Source organism: Ursus maritimus, unplaced genomic scaffold (assembly GCF_017311325.1).
Source record: "Ursus maritimus isolate PB19 unplaced genomic scaffold, ASM1731132v1 scaffold_5, whole genome shotgun sequence".
Taxonomy (NCBI): Eukaryota; Metazoa; Chordata; class Mammalia; order Carnivora; family Ursidae; genus Ursus; species Ursus maritimus.
Genome location: NW_024426663.1, coordinates 57,068,305 through 57,089,439, shown reverse-complemented (window position 1 = coordinate 57,089,439; position 21,135 = coordinate 57,068,305). Strand labels below are relative to the sequence as shown.

General features: G+C 49.6%; 1 protein-coding gene across 1 annotated transcript in view; it reads right to left on the bottom strand.

Moving 5' to 3' along the window:
• TRPC7 (transient receptor potential cation channel subfamily C member 7) overlaps window positions 1-21,135 on the bottom strand; it is a 139,573-nt gene that overhangs the window by 1,763 nt on the left and 116,675 nt on the right. The window contains exons 7-10 of the mRNA XM_008691582.2: window positions 14,328-14,523; window positions 8,494-8,715; window positions 7,749-7,829; window positions 1,141-1,216 (exon numbers count right to left, since the gene is read on the bottom strand). Of these exons, the coding sequence (XP_008689804.1) occupies window positions 1,141-1,216; window positions 7,749-7,829; window positions 8,494-8,715; window positions 14,328-14,523 (575 nt within the window). The remainder of the gene's footprint in view (window positions 1-1,140; window positions 1,217-7,748; window positions 7,830-8,493; window positions 8,716-14,327; window positions 14,524-21,135) is intronic.

Here is a 21,135-nt window from a genome sequence, read left to right as displayed (position 1 = left end):
CCTGGACAGTGTCAGCCCAGGACTGAGTCCAGCTGCTGGTGGTCTTCGGGCTGCCTGCTGGAGGCTCCAGGAGGAAGCAGAGGGTCACCAAGCGACCGGGCTTTTGTAGTAGGGCCCCTGTGGCCCGAGTGAGGGGGACACTGAGTGCCTTCATTCGTGGGGAAGGCTGTTTTGAGGTAGCAAATATTTGTCCTGTGTGTCTCATGAAGATTAATGACCTGGTATAAGGTAATTTGCTTTTCACTTAAGAGTAACGGCTTTAAATGGACTGGAAAATCACCGGAGCAGTGAAAATGATGGAGGCTCAAACCTCAGGGTGCATCAGAATGACCTGGGGCTTTTATCAAAATGCACAGCCCCCAGGCACCACCCCGCAGATGCCCATTCCTTAGGCCTGGGTGCGGTCTGGGATGGGCGTTTTTAACAAGTGCTGGTGGCGGGGGGAGGTACTTTGAGAAACACTGCTGGCTGTCAGGTTCTGAGGGCCTGGCAGTGAGACAGGCTGTGCAGGATCTGAAAGAGGTGTGGGGTCTGCTTGAGGCTCTCTGTTGGTGCACCCTCGGGATGAGGAATTCTGGGCCATCCTGCACCCATGGGGACGTGATGGGGAATCGAGGCAGCCATCGCTGCACTAGGCAGGATTATTACCAAGCCCCTGCCCCCGAAGAGATGACCAGGTCCTCAGCCCTGGTGTCTGGTCTGAGTACGGTCACTTCACATGGCAACAGGGAACGAGGGTCACAAGTGGAATTAAGGTTGCTCATTGGCCAGCTTGGACTAGGGAGATGATTTTGAATTACCCAGTCTAATTGTGAGTCTTTGCAAGTGGCCGAGGAAGGCATCAGAGGGTCAGAGAGACATGAGGATGGAACAGGAAGGAAGGTGGCAGCTGGAGAAGGGTTCGGGGCTCCGGGGGGCTGGTTCCGAGATGAGACAGCTGTAGGCAGCCGGGGGGCAGGGGGTGGCCCCAGCCCACAGCCAGCGAGGGGCAGAGCCCTCCACCCCACAGGCACATGGACCTCCTCCTGCCCACACTTGAGGCAGCAAGGAGAGGACGCGGTTCCGCCCGCGCCACCTCGACTTTAGCTGGGTGAGACGGCGCCCCACTGCCGACCTGCAGGAAAAGAGCCCATCACTCACCTTCATTGACTTCGTCACTTTCTCTATCCACCTGGGCCTTCAGGACGTATCTTTTTATGAGCCGCTTCATGATTTTCTGAAATGGGAGCACAAGGAAGGGGTCAGACAAACCTGGCCCAGGACAGAAGCAGCCCGCATGGTGTATGTATGCACTGCCGCCCCACCCTGGCAGAGCGGCTGGGAGCGTCCCCATGCCCGGTGCCTCTCTTCTCAGGGTGCCTCGCCTGTTGGGGGAACCTGGGCCTGTGTCTGTTTAACCTCTCCCCTAGGATGATCCTGCCCCTGGGACGTGAGAGCAGGACACTCAAAAGGGCGAGGCCAAGCCAGGGAAAGAGAGAGAGAGAGAGAGAGAGACCGTCATCTAAGATCCACAGGTGCTGTTTGAGGGACCTACGCCTGACTCCACCCTGACCTTTTTTGTGACCTTAGCCAGTCATGTCCTCTCCCCAGGGCTTAGCACACAGTCAGGACCAGGCTGGACAAGTCCACTCTACCTTGGAAAATTCCTACCAGAGGCAGAAACAGATGCAGCCGGGCCTCGGGAGGTTTTGCCAGCATCCCACCTCCCCGAAAGCCCCCGTGCCTGAAGCTGGGCTGCCGGTCGTGCTGGAGGGGAGGGTTTGGCCTGTCCTCGTGTCTATTATGCAGATACAGGTTCTTTAAGCAAATGAGGAGGTAGGAGTAAACACTTCAGAGACTCCAAGAATAGAGCCAAGTGCGAGAAAGACGGCAGGAGGTGAACTTTAGATTTCGCCAGCTAGTCGTTGGAGGGTTCCTGGGAAGCCACAGGATTCAGAAATACTCAGAGAGCGGAGACTTCTGAATCTCCCAAGGGCTGAGCAGATGGCAGAGAGGGAGGGACTCCCTGCTCCTTGCTCATCCCTTCCTGTGACCTGCTCACACCTGGGGACTCAGGGGACAGAGGTAGCATTTTCTAGATGGAAGGGACCTAAATTCCGTCCCCAGCCGTGCTCTGTGTGGTCAGTCAGGTTACTGAGTTCTCTCCGACTACATGGGCTCAGGAAAAGCTTTTTGTAAGCCAAGGGACATGGAGGGCTGCGTGGCAAAGAAGGATTTAGCACATTCTTGTCACCAACTGCGGGTTCCCTCAGTGCCTTTGATGGCTAAGACCTCAGCCCAGTTTCTCCAGGCTTTGTGACTCCAGGCTTCTAAATGAACCCGGCAAAGGCTGTCTGGGGTGAGCCCTGCATCACCTGTAGGCCACTGCTGCCCCCACCCCCAGCCCTCGGGCTGCTGGTCTCTTTGGCTCTGTGCTTCGAGTAGTGATCTTATTTTGGCCGAACAGTGAGTGAGCAGGTTACCTCCGTGCTGCCCTCTGTCAGAGAGGCCGGGGTCTTGCCATGTTAGTGGTTCAGCTGCACTGCTAGATTTCTCCTGGACATTCTCCTCGTCCCTGAGACAGGTTACCCAAGTTGTAAGAATATACGCCTTTCCTGGGACTCAGTAATGTTCTTTTCACTTTGAACTGTAAAACCCACACAAAACCAACTTTGTCCCAAGCCAGTTCTCATGGGAAAAAGCACAAACCCCCCAAAACCCAGATACCCAGGTATCTGAAATTCTTCCTGAATATAGAATTCAGAAGTATTCTGCAAATTTTCAGGCTGAGGCAAATCAGGGGCATCTAGTTAAAGTTTGTTGCCATTTTAAGGAAAACCTCAAGAATGAAGAGTTCTTTAGTTTCTGGATTCATCAGTTGAAGAACTTTTCTACGTGTGGGGTAAAAGTATAGGCTGGAGATGGGAAGTGGAGAGTTCTCTTTTCTGCGATGCCACCGAGTCGAGTGCTTCTACAGGTAATGGCCGTGACCCCCGTCCTCCTGGCTTACGGCATACCCTGTGTTTTAGCACATGACTCAACCTATTATGTTAAAAGATTCCATGGTATGTCTATTATTAATACACAGTGTGTCCCTCAAACTCCGTTTGTTTTGAATAGGTGAGACCCCGCTCACAAGCCCCCTTCAGTGTGGCATGGCCCTCTGGGAGGAGGGGAGGAAGGGTGAAAAAGAAACAAAGAAACACACGTATTGAGTATTTCCGGCAGACTAGGAGTCCTGTTAGCCTCCTTGACAGGATGACCTCCCTGAATCCTCCCAGAAACCTGGTGAGCCTAGGGAGGTCGCCTCCATTCATAGATGAGGACACTGAGGCTCATGGAGTGAGGGGACTTCTCCAAGGCCACACAGCCAGGAAGTGACAGATCTGAGATGTAATCAAAATGGAAACCAAAGCTGGGGCTTCTTCCAACCTTCAGGAAAAGTTTGTGTGCAAGGTACTTTAGGGGATGAGATGCAGGAAACCGGTTCCCATTGGTCAAAGGGGGTTTGGGCTGCTTGTATGTACCTACTTGTCCTTTAAAAACAGTTTTGTATGCAGGAGGAAGCCTCAGCTAGATTTTTGGAGGATGGATGGCTTTGTTCAGTTGTTACCCCTTGGGGTATTTCTATAAAAAAAACTGTTGAGAGAAGAAGGTCACTGGTATGTCATTGTCGTGAGAGCTCATGGTCCATTCTTGAGTGCTGGCATGCCTCATCTGAACTAAGGTTTGCACATCTGTGGCTCCAAGGGCAGAGAAACAAACATTTGTTATTAAGCCCCTCACCACACATCAGGATTATAGAAGCTTAGTAGGGAAGCAGACTCTCATGAGCCCTGCAGACAGGCAGGGACCCGTTACCCTTCCTCCCACCCCCACCTCACTCCCAGGAGTGACAGATGCCTTAAAGGAGAACAGTGTGACCACCTAGCATCCGCTTAGGGATTCTGTGTCCTGATGGGCACCTGGTTCCCCCTCTAGTGTGTACATGTTAGACAACCTGGGGTATGTAGGAGAAGATGCCAGTCTTGTCCCCAGAAATGCGGAAGTGGTTAGAAACTGCCCAAAGTTCTCTTTAACACAGATGCTAGAGGGGATATCTGTTTTCAGAAAAGATGGACACCAAAAGTCTCCCCTCCTTTACTGTGTTTAGGGTAAAAGAATATTCCTTTGTGATGGGTTTGAGATGTCCCCTTGCTCTTTCATAGAGTTCTTTCACTTCAAGAAGATAATAAACTCCCCAAGTGGATGTGTCCCCCCGTTGGTGTCGATTCCACCGACCTTGCCCTCCTGCCCTTAGCAGGTGCTGGAGGTGAGTATAGCTAGTGACGAACTCAGGCCAAAGAACTAATACTTGGGGGTGTGAGGATGAGACGTGCGAGGGGTCAGAATGGTCATGACAGTGAGGTCCAGGGAAGGAGGAGCCTCACAGTTCGCCCTGCCCACATTCCCAGGGATGTTACTGGTGCGAATAGAAAGCCTTTCTATGGAAGACAAGCATCTCTGTGCATCCAGAGCAGCTCAAGATGTAAACAAAGAGGACATAGATGGGACATTGAAGATGGTCAACAAAGCAGAATCTAGAGGGAAACAGTGTTGCCACCCAGGAAAATAGAAATCGGGGACACTTGGAAGAGACGTGCCACTTGTTAAACTAGGGTTTATCAGACACCAGGAATAGAAGGAATCAGCGCCGGTGAGTTGTCTATTCTGTTTGCTGTGGTCTCTACAGAAAAGGCCACCTAGAGCGTGAAACGGAGGACTCCCCACTGGGTTTGGGGAAGGGATTGCACCCCAAACACCGGGGCTCGTGTGACGGACAGACTGTGCCTGGATTCTCTGGTGCATTTGGGATGCAGCTTGTTTGAATTACCCAAGAAGGAAATGCAGCTCTCAGAGTGGGAGTAGGTGAGTCTGCACACGCCCCAGCAGACAGGCACCCTGGATTTTGGAACAGGTCACAGAGTAGCTTTGATGGGAGGCATCCTTTGACCCCCTCACCAGTATCTTGGTTTTGTTTCATTGTTTACTTTCATTTGAGCCCAGATTGGAAAAAAACAAAAACAAAAAAACCCAACATTCCAAAAGTAAGGGAGCAGTTTTGTGAAAAAGAGCCATCAGACCCCTGGAAGCTGAAGTTGAAGCAAAGCTCAGAGAGCCTCTGGTCTGAGGGAATGGCCTTCCCTTACAACAGAGAACCCCCAGCAGTCGAAGGATTGACAAGCTTAAACACCCCAAGCACTGAGTTTGAAAAATCAAGCAGATCTCCTGAAGAGATGGAAAGGCAACAAGCTTGAAGAGTCCATGTGTATGCACGACGGGGCCTTTGTCTTACTTGGAATGCTGCAGAACTTCTCAGAGCCCTGACAGTGTAAGGGACTGTGGTTCGGTCACATGTCCTCAGGGAGGCGCCCGGCTCTGGGTGCAGCTAGGAGTGTAAGAAAGAGATAGTGGGCCAGGCTCCTTCTGATCTCTGCACATTTGGAAGTTGCTTTAGGAAGACAGTAGTGCAACTTGGAAGGCCACCCCAAGAAAACAGAAGAGGTTTTGCCAGACCCTTGCCCCAATCCTTCGTTCTAGAAGCTCCTTCTATACCTTGCTCCCTCCCCTCATGCTCCATAGGCTCAGACGTTTCTCAGGCAGACAGGGCACTTCTCAGCAAGGCTTGGGTGCCTAGGAAGTGTGATGTAGTAAAAGAGGGGTACCCTTGTGAGTCAGACAGATAGTTCAACCGGCTGTGGACCTTCACCACGAAGCCTCAGTTTTCTCTTCTGTTTAATGGGGTTAAAGCTACTGCCTCTCTCACTGGCATAGGGTGAGATTACACCTGGGCTAGTGTCTAGCCTGCACCCCACTGTCCTTCATGCCATCTCTTGCTTTTCTCCTGTCTGAGCAATGATGGCTCAGGAAGATGCCCAGACTTCACCTTGCAGGGCTGAGCACAGGAGCACATGGGCGAGTGCAAAGTGCTCTGTCTTCTTTGCTTTCTCTCAACCCATTCCCTCCGCTGCTTACTGGCCTCAGGTTTTCTTTCTTCTTTTCTGTGACAACTGTTGGAATAAATAGCCCGAGGCTTTTCTTGGTGGAGTCACAAAGTAGGTGGGGTGGGGAGCAGGCTGCCCAAGGTCATCAGTAGCCTGGAGCCCAATACTACCCAATCTCTGTAATCACAGCGGGAAGCTTTTGGGGACGTTGATAGCAGCAGGGACTCAGCCAGTGATGAGGGACGACAGAAACGGGATCACCCCAAGGCTGCTTTTGAAAACAGTCTTGCTCATAAAGGATTCATTCTGGGTACAGGACATTCACCACATCATTAGTCTTCCTTTATCTCGGCAGCTGATTCTTCTCGAAAGCAACCCATCAGAGATTTGACCCTAACCCATGAGGGCTTTCTATCTCTTTTTGTGACACAGATAATCTATACTTTTCTCTGAGAAGCTGAGAAATAAGAAATCCTTCCACTGACCGAAGGCTTTGTGCTGTAACACAACTCAGAGCAGGTCAAACCGGTCAGGCCCAGTTTTGCACATGATTAAATGCAAGATTTGCCTGTTTCCAGTTTTTAGCCTGTGTCAGCTCATCAAACTCTTAAGTACTTTGAGGGATGAACCGTTTCTTAATTGTGCACTTCAATCCTCCTACCTGCGTAGCTGGCTTCTGAAATAGGGGCGGAGATACATTTAGAGACCTGCGTCTGGAAGATGCGAAGGCTCATTGCTCCCTCTGGGACGGTGGCACCAGGGGCCCCGCACCTCCACCGCACGCGTGCTCCAGACAGCCTCAAGTTTACCTCTGATAAGAACTGATCAGCATGGATAGAACTGCTGCTCATCGGGAAGGGGAAGGCAGGAAATGAATGGCCTGTACTTCTATAATCAATAACCCGTAGTTACCATTAATCACAGGCTCATGGGCTGACTCAAACGGATACAGAGATGTGGCATTAATTTCCAAAAGCAATGCAAAGGGCTGTAAGCATAAAAAGTCCTCTAAGGTTTATGTACAAGAACAGACTTTGGCAGGCTGGCGGTCTTAAGTCAGGTGCTCAGTGAAGACACCCATGTCCACCTGGTCGCTTAAGACAGACTCCTGGGAGTCCTGCTGGGTACCGTCCCTGCAGATAAGCAGCCTGTCCCATGGCCTGGGTGTCCAGAACGTATATTGAATCTGTCTGCTTTTCTCCATCACTACTCACACCCAGTCCAGGTCTCGCTCCCTTGCACCTGGATGACTGTCCCCTGCCTGCTGGGCTCCAGCTGCTCTGGACCTGCCAAACTTCTCCCCTCTGGCTCTTGTGGATGCCTTTTCTAAGCCTGGGAGGCCCCACAGGGATGCCTCCTTCTTTGAGGTCTTAGCTAACTGTCCTGTCCTTGAAGATGCTTCCTCTGATAACCACACCTAGGCAGGGGCTCCCTCTTATTCTCCATGTTTGCACCCTGCTGTTCTTATTCTCCATGTTTGCACCCTGCTGTTCTTATTCTCCATGTTTGCACCCTGCTGTTTTCTTCTTTCCACTTTTGTCAATTTGAGGTTATGGATTTACTTGTGTGTTTACTTGTTACTTGTCTCCATGCCTCACCGGCTAGGAACCTGTCTCCATCGCCAGTGGGTGGTGCGGTGCCTGGCATATCGTCGTCACTCAGTGCGTATTTGTTGAAGGAAGGAAGAAATGAGGCTGTGTTCTGGGGCAGCTGACACAGCCCTGTTACTAAATCCATGTCTGGATAGTGTCCGCTGCTGCCCATACCTGGGAAAGGTGTGGTTACCTGGTATCGGGTGGGCTTGCTGAAACTGTTATTTGCTGTCAGGTTTTCAGAATTCCTCATGCCAGCCTGGTAGCGAGTCTTCTGGGGGGGAAAAACCCAAATACATAATAAATACTACACACACACACACACACACACACACACACGTGTTCAAATAGCATATACGACAGCCATCTATGAGGAGCACCCATATATGGGGCTGTCTCTAAAAAGAGGACCCTCAGGAAGCTGGTACAGCCACAGCTGCCAGGCTTCCTAGAACAGTGTTCTTGGGGCCTTGGTTCTGTAGGATGACTACAGGTTATAGAATATAGGTTGGTCAACTTGGGGAAGCATGGAGTTAAGTTGATAGGGGGTGTCTTTCTTCCAGGACTCCTCAGAGATTTTCAGATGCTACTAAGGTGGGGGAGGATCTCTAGGGGGGGAGATAATGGGCAGGGAAACTTTCTTCCCAGAGAGCATTCTCCAGATACTTTCTGGGAAGAACCATGCCTCTTTGGGGGCCCACAAAATGGTTGCATGGCTCAGCCCCATGGCCCACTCAGCCCCCAGCAGGCCACCTCTTCAGGGAACTTCGGGGAGAAGGGCAGCTACCACAGGCAGCCTTTGCTGATGTGCTCGCGGATTCTGAAAAGTGGGGGCCCCTCGCCTACTTCCCCCGTATCAGCTGAATCAAGCACCCCCGTCCCCCTCCCCCGCCCCCCCCCGCTGCCTTCTCTTGCCCCATAAACCCCATGTTACCTACCCTGAATTTGGAATTCAGCATGCCCATTTCAAGGTCATTTTCACAGCTTTTGGCCTTGGATTTACAGAGTTTTATGAGGCACATCTTGATTCTCATTATGAGATAATAAAATGATTTAGGACTTGGCACTAGATTGAAAGGAGCAGGAAGAGTTCTTCCTTCATCAAAGTAAGACAGCCAGAGCTTTGCTCGGGCAAATTTCCACTCCACGTCTGCATCCTCCTGTGGGACAAGGGAAACAACACACCATCAAAGGCCACAATTGAACAGCGGAGCTCAGTGTGAGCAGCGGGACACAGGCCACATGCTCTGACGGCAGACTTCACTTCTAGAAAACAGGACTCTGGCTGATGGTCCAAGGATGTTCTCCCTCTTTACAAAGGCTCCAGATGGGGAAGCTCTTCTAAAACCCTATGAAACTAGTCATCCCCAAGATCTCTACCTAACTCCTTAGCATTCATTGCTGAAAACCTCAGCCTGACTCTCCGCTGGGCATTTTCACAAACTTTCTCCACTTGCCACAAACCAGAGACCTTTTCTCACTGTCACGTAATCCTGTTAGCCACTGACAGCTTTGCCGATTCACGAACCACCACGGCATCAAAGTATTGGCGTTTTAGAGCATTGCTGCCCCGTGGAAATATCAAGTGAGCCACAAAGGGGAACCATGTAAGTAAGTTTAAATTTTCTAGTAGCCACAATATGAAAAGGAAAATGGAACAGGAAATTTTTTTTTCTTTTCAAGTTTTTATTTAAATTCTAGTTAGTTAACATATAGGGTAAGATTGGTTTCAGGCATAGAATTTAGTGATTCATCAAAGGTTACATTATTTTAAAGTGTTATTTATTTATTTTAAGTGATGTCTCCACCCACAGTGGGGCTCAAACTCACTCACAACCCTGAGATCAAGAGTCTCACACCCTCCTGACTGAGCCAGCTAAGTGCCCCTACAGAACAGGTGAAATGAATCTCAGTGATATCTTTTATTTAATCCAGGAGATCCAAAATGTTAATCATTTCAGTGTATGATCATTATAAAAATTCTTAATGAGATAACTCACATTTTTTTCCTATTGAGTCTTCGAGATTGGTGTGTATTTTATACTTACAGCACATTTCAGTTTGGACCTGTCACATTTCACATACTTAACAGGTGCATGTGGTGAGCAGCTCCCATATTGTATCGTATCACTGCGCATTTCTAATTAGAAAGCATATATCTTATTGGTCAGAGTACTGCCACAGAGGATGTGAGGAGATTCTGCACATGTCATTTAAGAGAAACAGACCTGACTATAGTCAGCACGAAGTAGCCCAGCCATGCTCTTTTCCCTGATAGCGGTGCTAGGTTTAAACCCCACATCTATTACGTCTGACGTGGTGTTGATGCCAGAATGCTGAGTGGGTCCCCTAAGAGGTAGCAGGTGTGGGTTTTTTTTTTTTTTTTTCTACAGGCAGGCTCTTTACGCTTCTGTCCTAGTGGGGCAGTTTGAGAGCAGCAAAGAGGCGTGGGATTTGGAGTCAGACAGACCTGGACTCACAGCCCCTTACTAGCTGTATGACATAAGCAAGGGTTTTGGGCTTGCTCACCAGGAGATGGAGGTGCTGCTGCCTCCCTCACGTAGCCCTGAGATGGGCACTGAGTATGCACTCCCTGAGGGGGTGGGTTCCAATCCTCGCAGATACTCGCTACACTTCCAGGGACCGTGAACCTAGCAGGGGCCCCCAGGAGCCTGCTGGGAGCTGTCACATGATACAAGAATTATTGCCTGCAGGCTTGGCCATTTTGTTTGCTTTTCCTGAGACCCTGTTAGCACCTGGCCTAGTCTCTGGGGGATCATATTGGAGTCTTTGAGACTGGAAGCTTTATGAGGGCAGGGTTTGCTCCCTGCCTTTGCTGCCTGACAGGGAGATGTAACAGGGACACCTGACCTGAGAGGAACGGTGGTATGGTGGTGACAGCATGGGCTCTGGAGCCTGCCTAGGTTCCAGTTCTGCCTCTCTTCCTCCCTAGCTGTGTAGCCATGGCAGGTGGCTTAGCTGTTCTGGGCCTCAGTTTCTTCATCTGTAAAATGGCGGTAAGAATGCCTACCTCATAGGTCATTATGAGAATGAAATGAGTTCACTTACAGTCAGACATTAGTAGGCCCTCCGTAAGTATTATTTTCATCTCCGTAACTTAGCACAGTGCCTAGAGTTCAACCTTTAGTCATTCAGCAAACAGGTATCAAGAACCGACTATGTGGGTGGCCTAGTAGGCACTGGGCTAGGTAGGCACTGGGACTGACTGTCCGTGCCCTCGTGGAGCACACAGTCTGGCCCATGACATGAATATGGTGAACTGCTCATCACCTAGTCTTTCACGTGGAGTTGTGCTAAAGGCTATGGGGTCCTCTGGGTGTAGAGCTCCTGACCTGGCCCCCGGGGCTGAGCAGGCTGCCTGATGGCTGGTGTCGGAGCTGAGCTCCACGGGGTGAGTAGTTCTCTACCGGGTCAAGTGTGGGTGGGGTGAGAGTGGAGAAGAGTGGGAGTTAATGAGTAGAAGAGGCAGTGAGAAGCGTAAACAGCTTTTCTGAGAAAGTTGGCAGGAAAGAGCAGGAGAGAAAGAGCTGGAAAGTGGGATCGAGGGAGGATTTTTTTAGTTACTTTTTTTTTTTTTTTTTAAAGACCCAGAGTCTCATTTAGATGCTGACAGGAAGGGTGAAGTTGGGGGTGGAGCAGGGATGACGTGCGGTGGCAGCTCCTGAGGAGGTGAGAGGGCAGGCAGCCCGGGCACATGGGCAGGGCAGCTCAGATGGAGACCTTTCTCCCCCCGCAGGAGGGCAGGCGGGGGCGTGGCAGGTGTCGAGGCAGGCGGGTCCCTGGATTTGGGGGGCAGGTGCTCAAGATCTATGGCTGAATAAGTAAGTGTTCTCATGGCAGATTTCACAAATGTGTACTTCTTCAAAGTTCAGTGGGACCAGGGATACTGGGCACTGCCTAGCGGCCTCGTTCCGCCTTTCCGAGTCATAGCACACGCATCCCCGGTGAGATGGGAAGGGACACGTGCTCTCCCCTGAAGAGAAGCCTGGAGCCCTGGGGGAGGGGGTGTGTGGGCTGCAGTATGTTCTCTCCACCTCATGGCACAATGCTGTGCTGGGGTAACTTGACATCACAAGCCCACGTGATGTCCTGGTTGTGCCCAGTCCTGCTCCAAACTAGTGGGCATCTCTCCACACTAATCGTGTGGTTTCCATGCCATACTCATTTGGACCAAAGCACAATGTGCTTGTTAGGATGGGCACAGTGCCCTGGGTAGGTGGTACAGAGACTGGCATATAATATCCAGGCACCATCTGTTTTCTCTTACATTTGGGGAAACTGAGGCCCAGAAGAGCAGGGAGGGCTGGTTAGCAACAGCTCATCCACATAAGTGACCAAATATGTACACCATTACAACATACGCTTGTCCATGGAGCATGGGGGGCAGAGGGAGAGTGGGGAAGGGGGTTCAGGCTTCATGCTGGCTCCTCTCCCTCTTGCCTCTTGCATCTTTTCCTGGCACAGTCTACCTCTTGCAGCCCAAGAATACCGTGTTATTTCACCCCTCCTGCCTTGGCACGTGTTGTTGCTCCTGTTTAGAATACTCTGTTTTGGGGGAGGTGTGTGTTATGAACCAAATGTGTCCCCTAAAATTCCTAAGTGGAAGCCCTAACCCCCAGGGCCTTAGAATGTGACTGTATTTGGAAATAGGGCCTTTAGAGAGGTATGTAGAGTTAAATGACGTTGCTAGGGTGGGCCCTGATCTGACGTCACGGGTGAACTCATACGGAGCATAAGAAACGCCAGGGACACACGCGCAGGGAGCAAAGGCCATGCGAGGAGGCCATGAGAAGGCAGCGTCTGCCAGTAGAGGAGAGACGCCCAGAAGCCAGCTCCGCCAACACGCTCATCTGGGACGTCCAGCGTCTAGAACCGTGGGAGGACCCGGTTTGTGGTGTTTTGTTACCACAGCCCCGCAAACGAATACCGGGAAGTCTTTCATTTCTTCCCGGTGAGCAATACACTAGTGCTTGTTTCTTATGAAAGACCCGAGTGCTAAGGTGTGGCAGTCCCCTTCCAAAGCTCTCTCCTTTAACTCCCTTCCCCCGGGGATGCCCCTGGTAAAGGGGCCAGGGGTGTGGTACCTCTTCTCTACCTTTCTCTGCTGCTTCTTTCTCTATATGCACTTTCGTATTGTTATGTGAATACGATTTTCCTATCTGCGTTTTCCCACAACTTGCATTTTTCCCCACTTAACAGTATCATAGAGATTTTGTGATATCAGCACAAACAAGTTTTTCTCATTGTATATGCAGTGTTCTAGAGTCTCTGTCAGAGTTTATCGAAACCCTCTGTTGTCGATGGGCTGTTTGCACATCTTTCCTTTAGTGAACACCTATGTAAAACATACTCCTGCCTGGGTCTGTTCCTAGAATTGCAATTGTTGAGTCCATTCAAAATAGGTTAGTGCATTTTATTAATCCTTAGCTTAGTTATTTTACCTTGTAATGATTAAAACAATAATAAGATTTAAAAACCATGAAAAGGCACAAAGAGAAAGGCATTCTGCCCCCCATTCCCCCCGACTGGCTCCCGACAGTTAGCCCCGCCGTGTGTGCCTTGTGGACCCTTTCAGAGATATTTTCTTTTTTAAAGGCTTATCCAATTAAAAGTGAGCATGAATGCCCTTTTCTTCCTTTGTTACACAAGGGAGAGCACACTATAAACACTGTTCTGCATCCTGATTTTTTTCTCTCAGCCCTGTGACTTGCAGGTCTGTCGCCATCAGCGTGTGGAGAACGTCCTCATCCTTTCTAAGGTTGCGTACTATTCTGTTCAGATGCGTTATAATCTGTTTAACGGAATGCATCATCATCTATTTCACTAGATTCCTTTAATGCTCATTTAGTTTGTTAATTTCTTGCCCTTCCAAGCAGGGCTGCAATCAATAGCTTGTGGCTTGTGCATTTCAGATCTTGATAAACTGCCTCCTGAGACATTCTCTGGACTCCCTTAGCTATTTGGCAAAATTGTATCACTCTTCGAATGGCCTTCAAGCCCCACCTCTGGAAGCTTCTCTGCTTTGAACCTGGTAGAACTTCTCTGGGTGTGATGAACCCAGGGCAATGGAGTGTGTTCATCGATGTATCTTGTTTTTCTCAAGGGACTGAGTTCTTACAGGGCAGGGACCTTCTAAGTCATCTCTGTGTCACCAGTGCTAGGCAAGGGCATTGCATACAGTAGGTATTTAATAAATAACGTGTGCGAGGCAAAGGGAATGTTGGCTGAACAATACAGTCATTCCAATTGGCCGGGGGCCACCTGCATGCTGTCTCGAGGGGACACGTGAAAAAGGAAAGATTCACCGTCCTGATTCTCTCAACCCAACCAGGGCCCAACCAGGGCCATTTTGCGTGTGGTGCCCACTCTGCCATGTGGCAGGTTGACCGAAGGTGTTCCTTGGGGCAGCGTGGTAAGCACGCTGGTTGTTTGCTGTTCTGGCTTCACTTTTTTTTTTTTTTTTTGAGAGACAGAGAAAGAGAGAGATTGGAGTGGCAGAGAGAGAGGGAGAGAGAGAATCCCAAGTAGGCTCCATGCCCAGTGCGCAGAGCCCAACGCGGGGCTTGATCTCACCATGCTGAGATCATGACCTAAGCCAAGAGTCAGGTGCTTAACCCACTGAGCCACCCAGGCGCCCCCTGGCTTCACACATAATAACACACGAACTTCTAATGTCGTTACCCCCATTGCTTTGTACAGCCATGTAATTCAAACGCAGGGAGAGAGAACGATTTCAGTGAACTGGTCTTACCTCGATTTCCTGATACGAGTTGTTGATCATGGCTATCAGCATGTTGAGCAGCACTACCACCATGGTGACGTTATAGACGCCGTAGAGAACGTAGCCGATGTTCTCGATGAACTTGTGGTCGTATTTCAGCACCACCGAGATCACTTCAGACAGGCCAAAGATGGACCAAAATAAGGTTTTGAAACTTTCTTCCACCCTAGAAGGAAAGACAGTCCCTTCAGGCGGTTTGCATCCGCTGACACGTTTCACATGGAAGTTCCCACTACCCAGACGTCGGTGGTTACCCTGCAGTGGGGCTGGGCTGGCGGGAGGTGCCTGTCTCCTGAAATAATGGCATATTCCGATTTCTAAGAAGACTTCCAAAAATATCATAAAGGGCAGGCTCTTTCTTTTCCTTTTGGTCCATTTATTGGGACTCCTGGCTGTGGTATCACTTTTCTAATTAATTAAACATTTAAAATTAAGCAGCAGGTCAAATGTTTGTTCTTGCACCTTATCAGCCACACTCTTCCTAAAATAGTCTCTTGAGTGTCTCAAGCCCCATGTGCGGGGGGAGAGGACGATGTCCATGGATGGAGGCTGCATTGCTGGTCAGAGCAGCTCCTTAAGCCTCGTGACCGTGTCCGTGTTGGGCTCGCTTATTACCTCCATTTACAGATGAAGGCGTGGATACTCAGAGCTTTATCCTTTCTAGTGGCATCTGGCTGGAAAGTGGGGTGCAAACCCAGGCACGTCTGGGGTCTCCAAAAGCACGTACTTCCAACTACTAGGCTTCCCCACCCCTTGGCTCTGGGCAGTGAGGCCAGCCACACATCTCATGTTCTCACGACTGGAGTTGAATTGTGAGAAGTGTGAGTGTGGTGTGTCTTTATTGTTCAAAATCAGCAGGCAGCATCCACACTCGCCCTGCAGCTCACTCAAGGTAGATACTGCACATGCTTTGAGGGCAGTGTGGGGAAAATCTGGCTTTTAGGACACACTGCTCTTTGACCCTTTAGAGACTGTGAAGTTGTCAGAATACCCTAGCTTAAAGACAAAGATCCAAGGATGTTTCATCATCTGTACTTTGTGGCTAGGACCCCACATTGGGTTTACAACAGAGAATCCAATCGGAAAGCTGGGTTTGGGTTGGGAGGCTTAGAACACCCCCATGCATCCAGTAACATCTGAATGCTTATATACAGTGCTTTTGGTTTGCATCCAGATCTGGGGTACCTCATGAGAAAGCACTTTCTTTTTTCTCTTTAACATTTCAGGTTTTCAACACTCACCCACAAGTGGCCAGGATTAGCTAAATCTCAAAAAAAAAAAATCAGCGTTTCTTAAGGATTGGTATTTATTTGACAAGATGTACAAAAATACTAGTACTTGTCACTTAGGCTAAAAAATCCAACTCTGACTCGCGTGAATTTTCGACTCTCCTGTGTGTGAGTATGTGTGGGTGTATGTGTACGTGTGTGTCTAGCCAGCTGTTTGACTCATTCCCAATGTATCCCAGAGTCTGAAAACTGAAAATTGAAGTGGGTTTTTGTTGTCGTTATTTGTTTCCGGTTTCTCCGAAAACTGTGAGTTTGGAATATTTAATTCATTTGACTTTTAATAAGAAGGAATTTCTTTGGGGGTCTGGAAGTAATGACTGGGTATCCAGCATTACTTTAGAGCCCCAGGTCCGATGCTATTCTGAGAAAGAGGGGAACACTCTGCCTCCTTGGGCGAGATCCACTTGCTGTGAAAAGGATACCATTCAATCAGCAGCCGTGATTCTCTGCAGGTATTGTCGTCCATTAAGAAGTAATCTTTTGGTTACCACCCTAGTGGAAGGGAACAGTGGCAGAGAGACTCCAGAACCATCGGCTGAGCCCCCAGTCCCAAACGGGAAGGAGAGAGCAGGATGTGATCTCTCTGACCGTTGTCCCCTTCCTAGCTGGATCAGCAGAAAACTGGAGGGCACACGATCTGAGCAAGGGGCTGGGCAGGCAGGCACTGGTCCCAGATGATGCACTTACCATGAACACCCTACGAAACGGATAATGTATGCAGCTGAGCGCTGCTTTACGGAAATGCATCTTCCCTTGCTTACCTTGGAAAACCCCACAAACCTTTGGCTGACACAAATGAAGGAAGCAATTACAGAACATCCAGGGAAAGATCTTCTGAATTTTGATGAGGGAAAATGGCCTAGATTCAGAGTGTTTTTTTTTTTTTTCTTATTTGCTTCTTGCTATGAATTTTGCCACTAAGCTCTGATTTATCCTTGGTGCCTTCACTTTGGCGTTCTGTTTTTTAATAGAATAATCTAAAGGAGACAGAGCTGGCCCACTAAGCAGTGTGTGCTGTAGTGAAAGAATATTTACAGACCCCTAAATTCAGGGCTTAGCTCCTCCTCCATCGGATCCCCTCCGTCTACCCCCCACTTGGAATGCTGAGCCTTTAGGTTTGTTATCTGGCTTCTAGACAATCTGTACACCTGTTTCATCTCTATTCTATAGATCAGGGATTAGCCTCTGGACCTGAATTTGGCTATGACCTACAGGAGTATCTCATTCCAAGAGGCCCAGACTCACTGGGATTTCCCGAGTGAAAGTGACCCCCTCCAGAGCAGTTAACACTCGGACCTGACTGGGCAGGAAATGCAAAGTATGCATTTTTAATAATCTCTTGTAAGCTCTTTCAGGACTATATAGCCCTGTGTCCTCTTATTATGGGGCAAAATGGGTTGTCGTAGCGAAGACCTCCTGTAAAGTAAGGCCGGGTCCATCAACTCGAATCATCTACAATGGCTAGATCCACCATTGGTTGGGTCTTTCATTTGTATTTACCCCTCTTGACTCAATTGGACTAACCGAATGGACTAATTTTGTTGTCATTGTGTCTCCGTAAGGGACCCCGTGGGCTGAGTTATGCACAGGTAGCTGGACTGAACGGTAGGCAGTACAATATGTTATCCATAGCGCCACCTATAGAACTCAATTCTAAGTGGAATTGAAGAGCCCAGTGTTTAAAAATGACACCTAAAAAGCTAGAATAGAACATTGCTATTTATATAATATTGGGCTGGGAGAGGTTTCAGCTAGAAAGGGAAAGATGGAGGGATATGAGCACATAAAACTTTACTTGTATACAAAAAAGTCATAATAACTAACAATGTAAGGCAAGAGACTAAGAAAAGAATTTGTACCTGCAGTACACATGACAGACACTGCGTGTCTTTCTGCTGATATAAGAGATCTTATAAATCAATATGAAATGACCGACATCCTAGCAGGAAGAAAAAGGAGGGAAAGAAACTTGTATGAAAACTTGATGCTTTTTATGATGATTAGAGCTCCATAATTAACTTGAAGCACCATGCTAGTGGCATCTTCTGCTTTAATATGTGGCAGGAAATAAAGGAAACTTGTCCTCAATGCCCCAAGTGGGAAAAGGCTGTATTACTTTGACCTATTATGGAAACGTACCATAATATATTCTCAGAGAGAGGGCTGGCCTTGGAAAGGAGCCAAACAGTACGTTACTAATGCCAAGAGCTTGGGCACCAGAGCTGGCCTCGATGTTCTGTGTGGTCATGATGCTCCCTGAGTCATGTGTTAATCATCACCCACAATTTTCAGGAACTACGGGACACAGGGCATGGGGCAGAAGGCCAGTCACTGTGGAGGTTGGGGGCTGTCTTTCAGGAAGAAAGTATCTTGGAACTGGCTTAGCTGATAATCACCATGAAACCACTTGTCTCACAAAAAGCCCCTACTGTCAGCCAGTTGGTCTCCAGGCTAAATGTGAGGTTCTTTACTCAAAGGGATAATGGTCACGGGCTCCGCATCCTTCTCCTAACCACTCTGGCTACCTACGGGGTTAGTCACAGATTCCTTCAACTGTGTCAATCACGGGAAGCTCCCAGATATAGTCAAAGGAGTGAGAAGAGCAAAGATGCATGCCTGGGTTCAAATCCCAGCTCCAGCATGAACTGGCTGTGTGCATCTGGGCATGTTACCAACCCCTTTGAGTCTCTGTTTATTCATCTATGAAAGAGGATAGAGGTGCCTTGCTAGGGAAGTTGCTGTTAAGATTAAGTGAACAACCTAGGTACGGGATGTAACGCAAGTCCTGTAAGTGGTAGCTATTATTTTCATTCATTTAATTGCCAGACATGCACTGAACTCTAGGTGCCAGGCAATGTATCAGGTGCTCATACGCTGGTGCCCACACCTTGCTTCTGCCCTTGTGGAGGTCCCAGGCTAAGGCAAACCCAGCAGGGCGATAGAACGCTGCAAGGCTGGAGTAGGCAAGCTCTCCTGGCCTGGCCTCACCCAGGATCACACAGCGCCCTGTCGGCCCCTCCAGTGCCGCCACACAGGGCTGAATGGAGCTAATCGCTCAGGTGCCATCGACCTCACTGAACAAGCCTATCGTCCTTCCTACCTGCGAAGAAGATCATCACAAACCCTTGATTTCATGCAAATCCTCTTTCTGACTTCTCCAGCCCAGGCTGTGCCTTGTGACATTTGACTGGGCTTGTCCTGGAAGGAACTGGAAAGTTGAGTCAATAGGCCACCCTAGCCTAAGCAGTGCTCCTAATGAAGGAAAAGAGGGAGAGCTCCTGTGAGTGATGTTGAATAGGGCCATGATTCACGCTGCTCCCACTGTGCGGGGGTGTGTGTGGGGGGAAGGTTGGGGCTGACTTGTCAGGCAGAAGGCAGGGGCATCGTAATGAGCTCTCTCCCAGGCCTGTCTCGCCTGGATAATGGGGCTTTAATAACACGTTGCCTGAAGAGGCGGTTGTGTATGGGTCTCAGAGAACAAACTGATCAACAAGGCGAGGGTTTGGGGGCAATTGTTAGGAAAATTGCTGCTTCTTCAGAATGCCATGATGCCCTCCCCCTGGTGTGGGAACTCTGCCTCCCCGCTTCCCCCCAAAACAATTCAGTTCGGTTACCTACCCCAAGCTGCACACAGCAGGCTAAAATTAAGCGGGAGGCTAGCTCCCGAAAGGCCGTTTCTCAGGCTCGGGAGACAAAAGCCCGCACCATGCTAGAGCCCTGCTGAGGTAGAAGCAGTGCCCGCCTGCCATCCAGGCTGGGATGATGGAGGACGGCGCTTGGGATATAGAGAGACCCCGCCAGAGCGCTGGGCTGCTCTAATGCCTGGACCCGGAGACCCAGAGCAGCTGGGCCGGGCTCGGAGGTCAGCGCGGAGCCCCAAGTGCCTGAGGAAGCCCGAGCCTTGGCCCTCGTGCCCCGCAAGCTTGTAGCCCCTGAGTGACCTCTTGGTTTATCCCGGGTCCTAAATGAGGACTTGGATTCAGAGTGTCCAGAAGGAGAGGAGGCTCAGCCCAGAATCAGTGCCAAGAAACGGGGGTGCCCAAAACCTGTGCAGTCCAGATTTGTTCCTCCGGGGATGCCCGGGAGCCTGCTTGCTCCTCGAGGGCAGAGCTGTGTTTTCTTCACCCTTGAAACTCCAGACCCGGGTACGGAACGTGGCACCACTGAAAGCCTTCAGGAAACTCTGTCTGATGAATGGATGAAGGAGTCCCTGATTCCAGTCTCAGGGTGGGGGGGCTCTGGTGAGGCCCTCACAATGCAGTTTCTCAGTCAGGCAAAACCTGGCCACATCCCAGCCTCTCTGGGCCTCTGTTTTTCTAGCTGTAAAATGGGAAAATGACAATCTCTCCCTCACAGAGTTGTTGTGAGGATTAAATGAGTTAATTGAATACTTGGGAAGGGCAGAAAATACTGCCTGGCACGTAACAAATATGTGATCAGTGTTACTGGTCTTAGTATTAGTGTTCGTTTTTTCTCTCTTTCTTAGCTGCTGTGGACTCCGGTGTCAGGCTGAAAGTCTCTCGTGGCCTACAGTCAGCTCTCAGCATAACCCTTTGAAAATAGTGATCAGATCCTGCCCCTTTTCTTGAGTGACTTTCTCAGGGCTGACAGTCCTTCCTGTAACCTGGGAGGCCTCAGGGACCCTCCTAGTCAGACTCCCGACCCCCCCACCCCCATCCCCACCCGCACTCACAGAGCCCTGCTGGCTCCCTGGCTGCCCCACCTCTGCTGTTCCCTCAGCCTTCCCCCTTGTGTCCATGTGGCCGCCCCTCGTCGTCCTCCTCACGCACTGACTGAAAACCTGATTGTCACCAGCTCAGGTAGGGCCTGTCTGATGCCCTGGCTGAAGGAGGCATCCCTAGTTACTCTTTGGCTCAGCATTTTAATTTTTTTCCTAGCCCTCAACACTTGATCTGTAATGATCTTCTTTGTCTCTTTGTTTAGTTCTTTAAATTATCTTTTGCCTCTTGTCCCTCTTTCCCTGTTCACGGGGGAGTGTGACCTCCATGAGGGCAGGGCCTGCTGACTCGCACACAGCTCTGTCATTGGTGACAGACAGTGCCTGGCTCATTGTAGGGACTCCGTCAACATTTTTGGTCAGTGAAGGATTGAATGCTGGGAAACTGAGGCATGAGGTGACTTGGTCTTAGCCGGCTGGCTTTAGACCTGCCTAAAAACTACACTTCTGATAGTATCTCTGGAGCTAACTCTGGACGGCCTGGTCTCCTGTCACTCTGTCACTTTGAGGAAGGACAGTTTGACCCTATTTCCATCCTAGAATCGATTGTTAGTGATAAAAAGGTAGGGCTTTCTTGCTGTGAAGGTGGCGATGATTAGTCTGAGAACAAGATGGAGGACACAGGGTAGGGCCTGAAAATGTACTGTGAAGACATCATTGCAGAGAGCAGATTTTCTGTGGACCATGAAGCCTTTCCCTCATGAATTTGTGGGCTCTCAGCCTGTTCCAGAAGCCTAAAGGTACCAGGCTT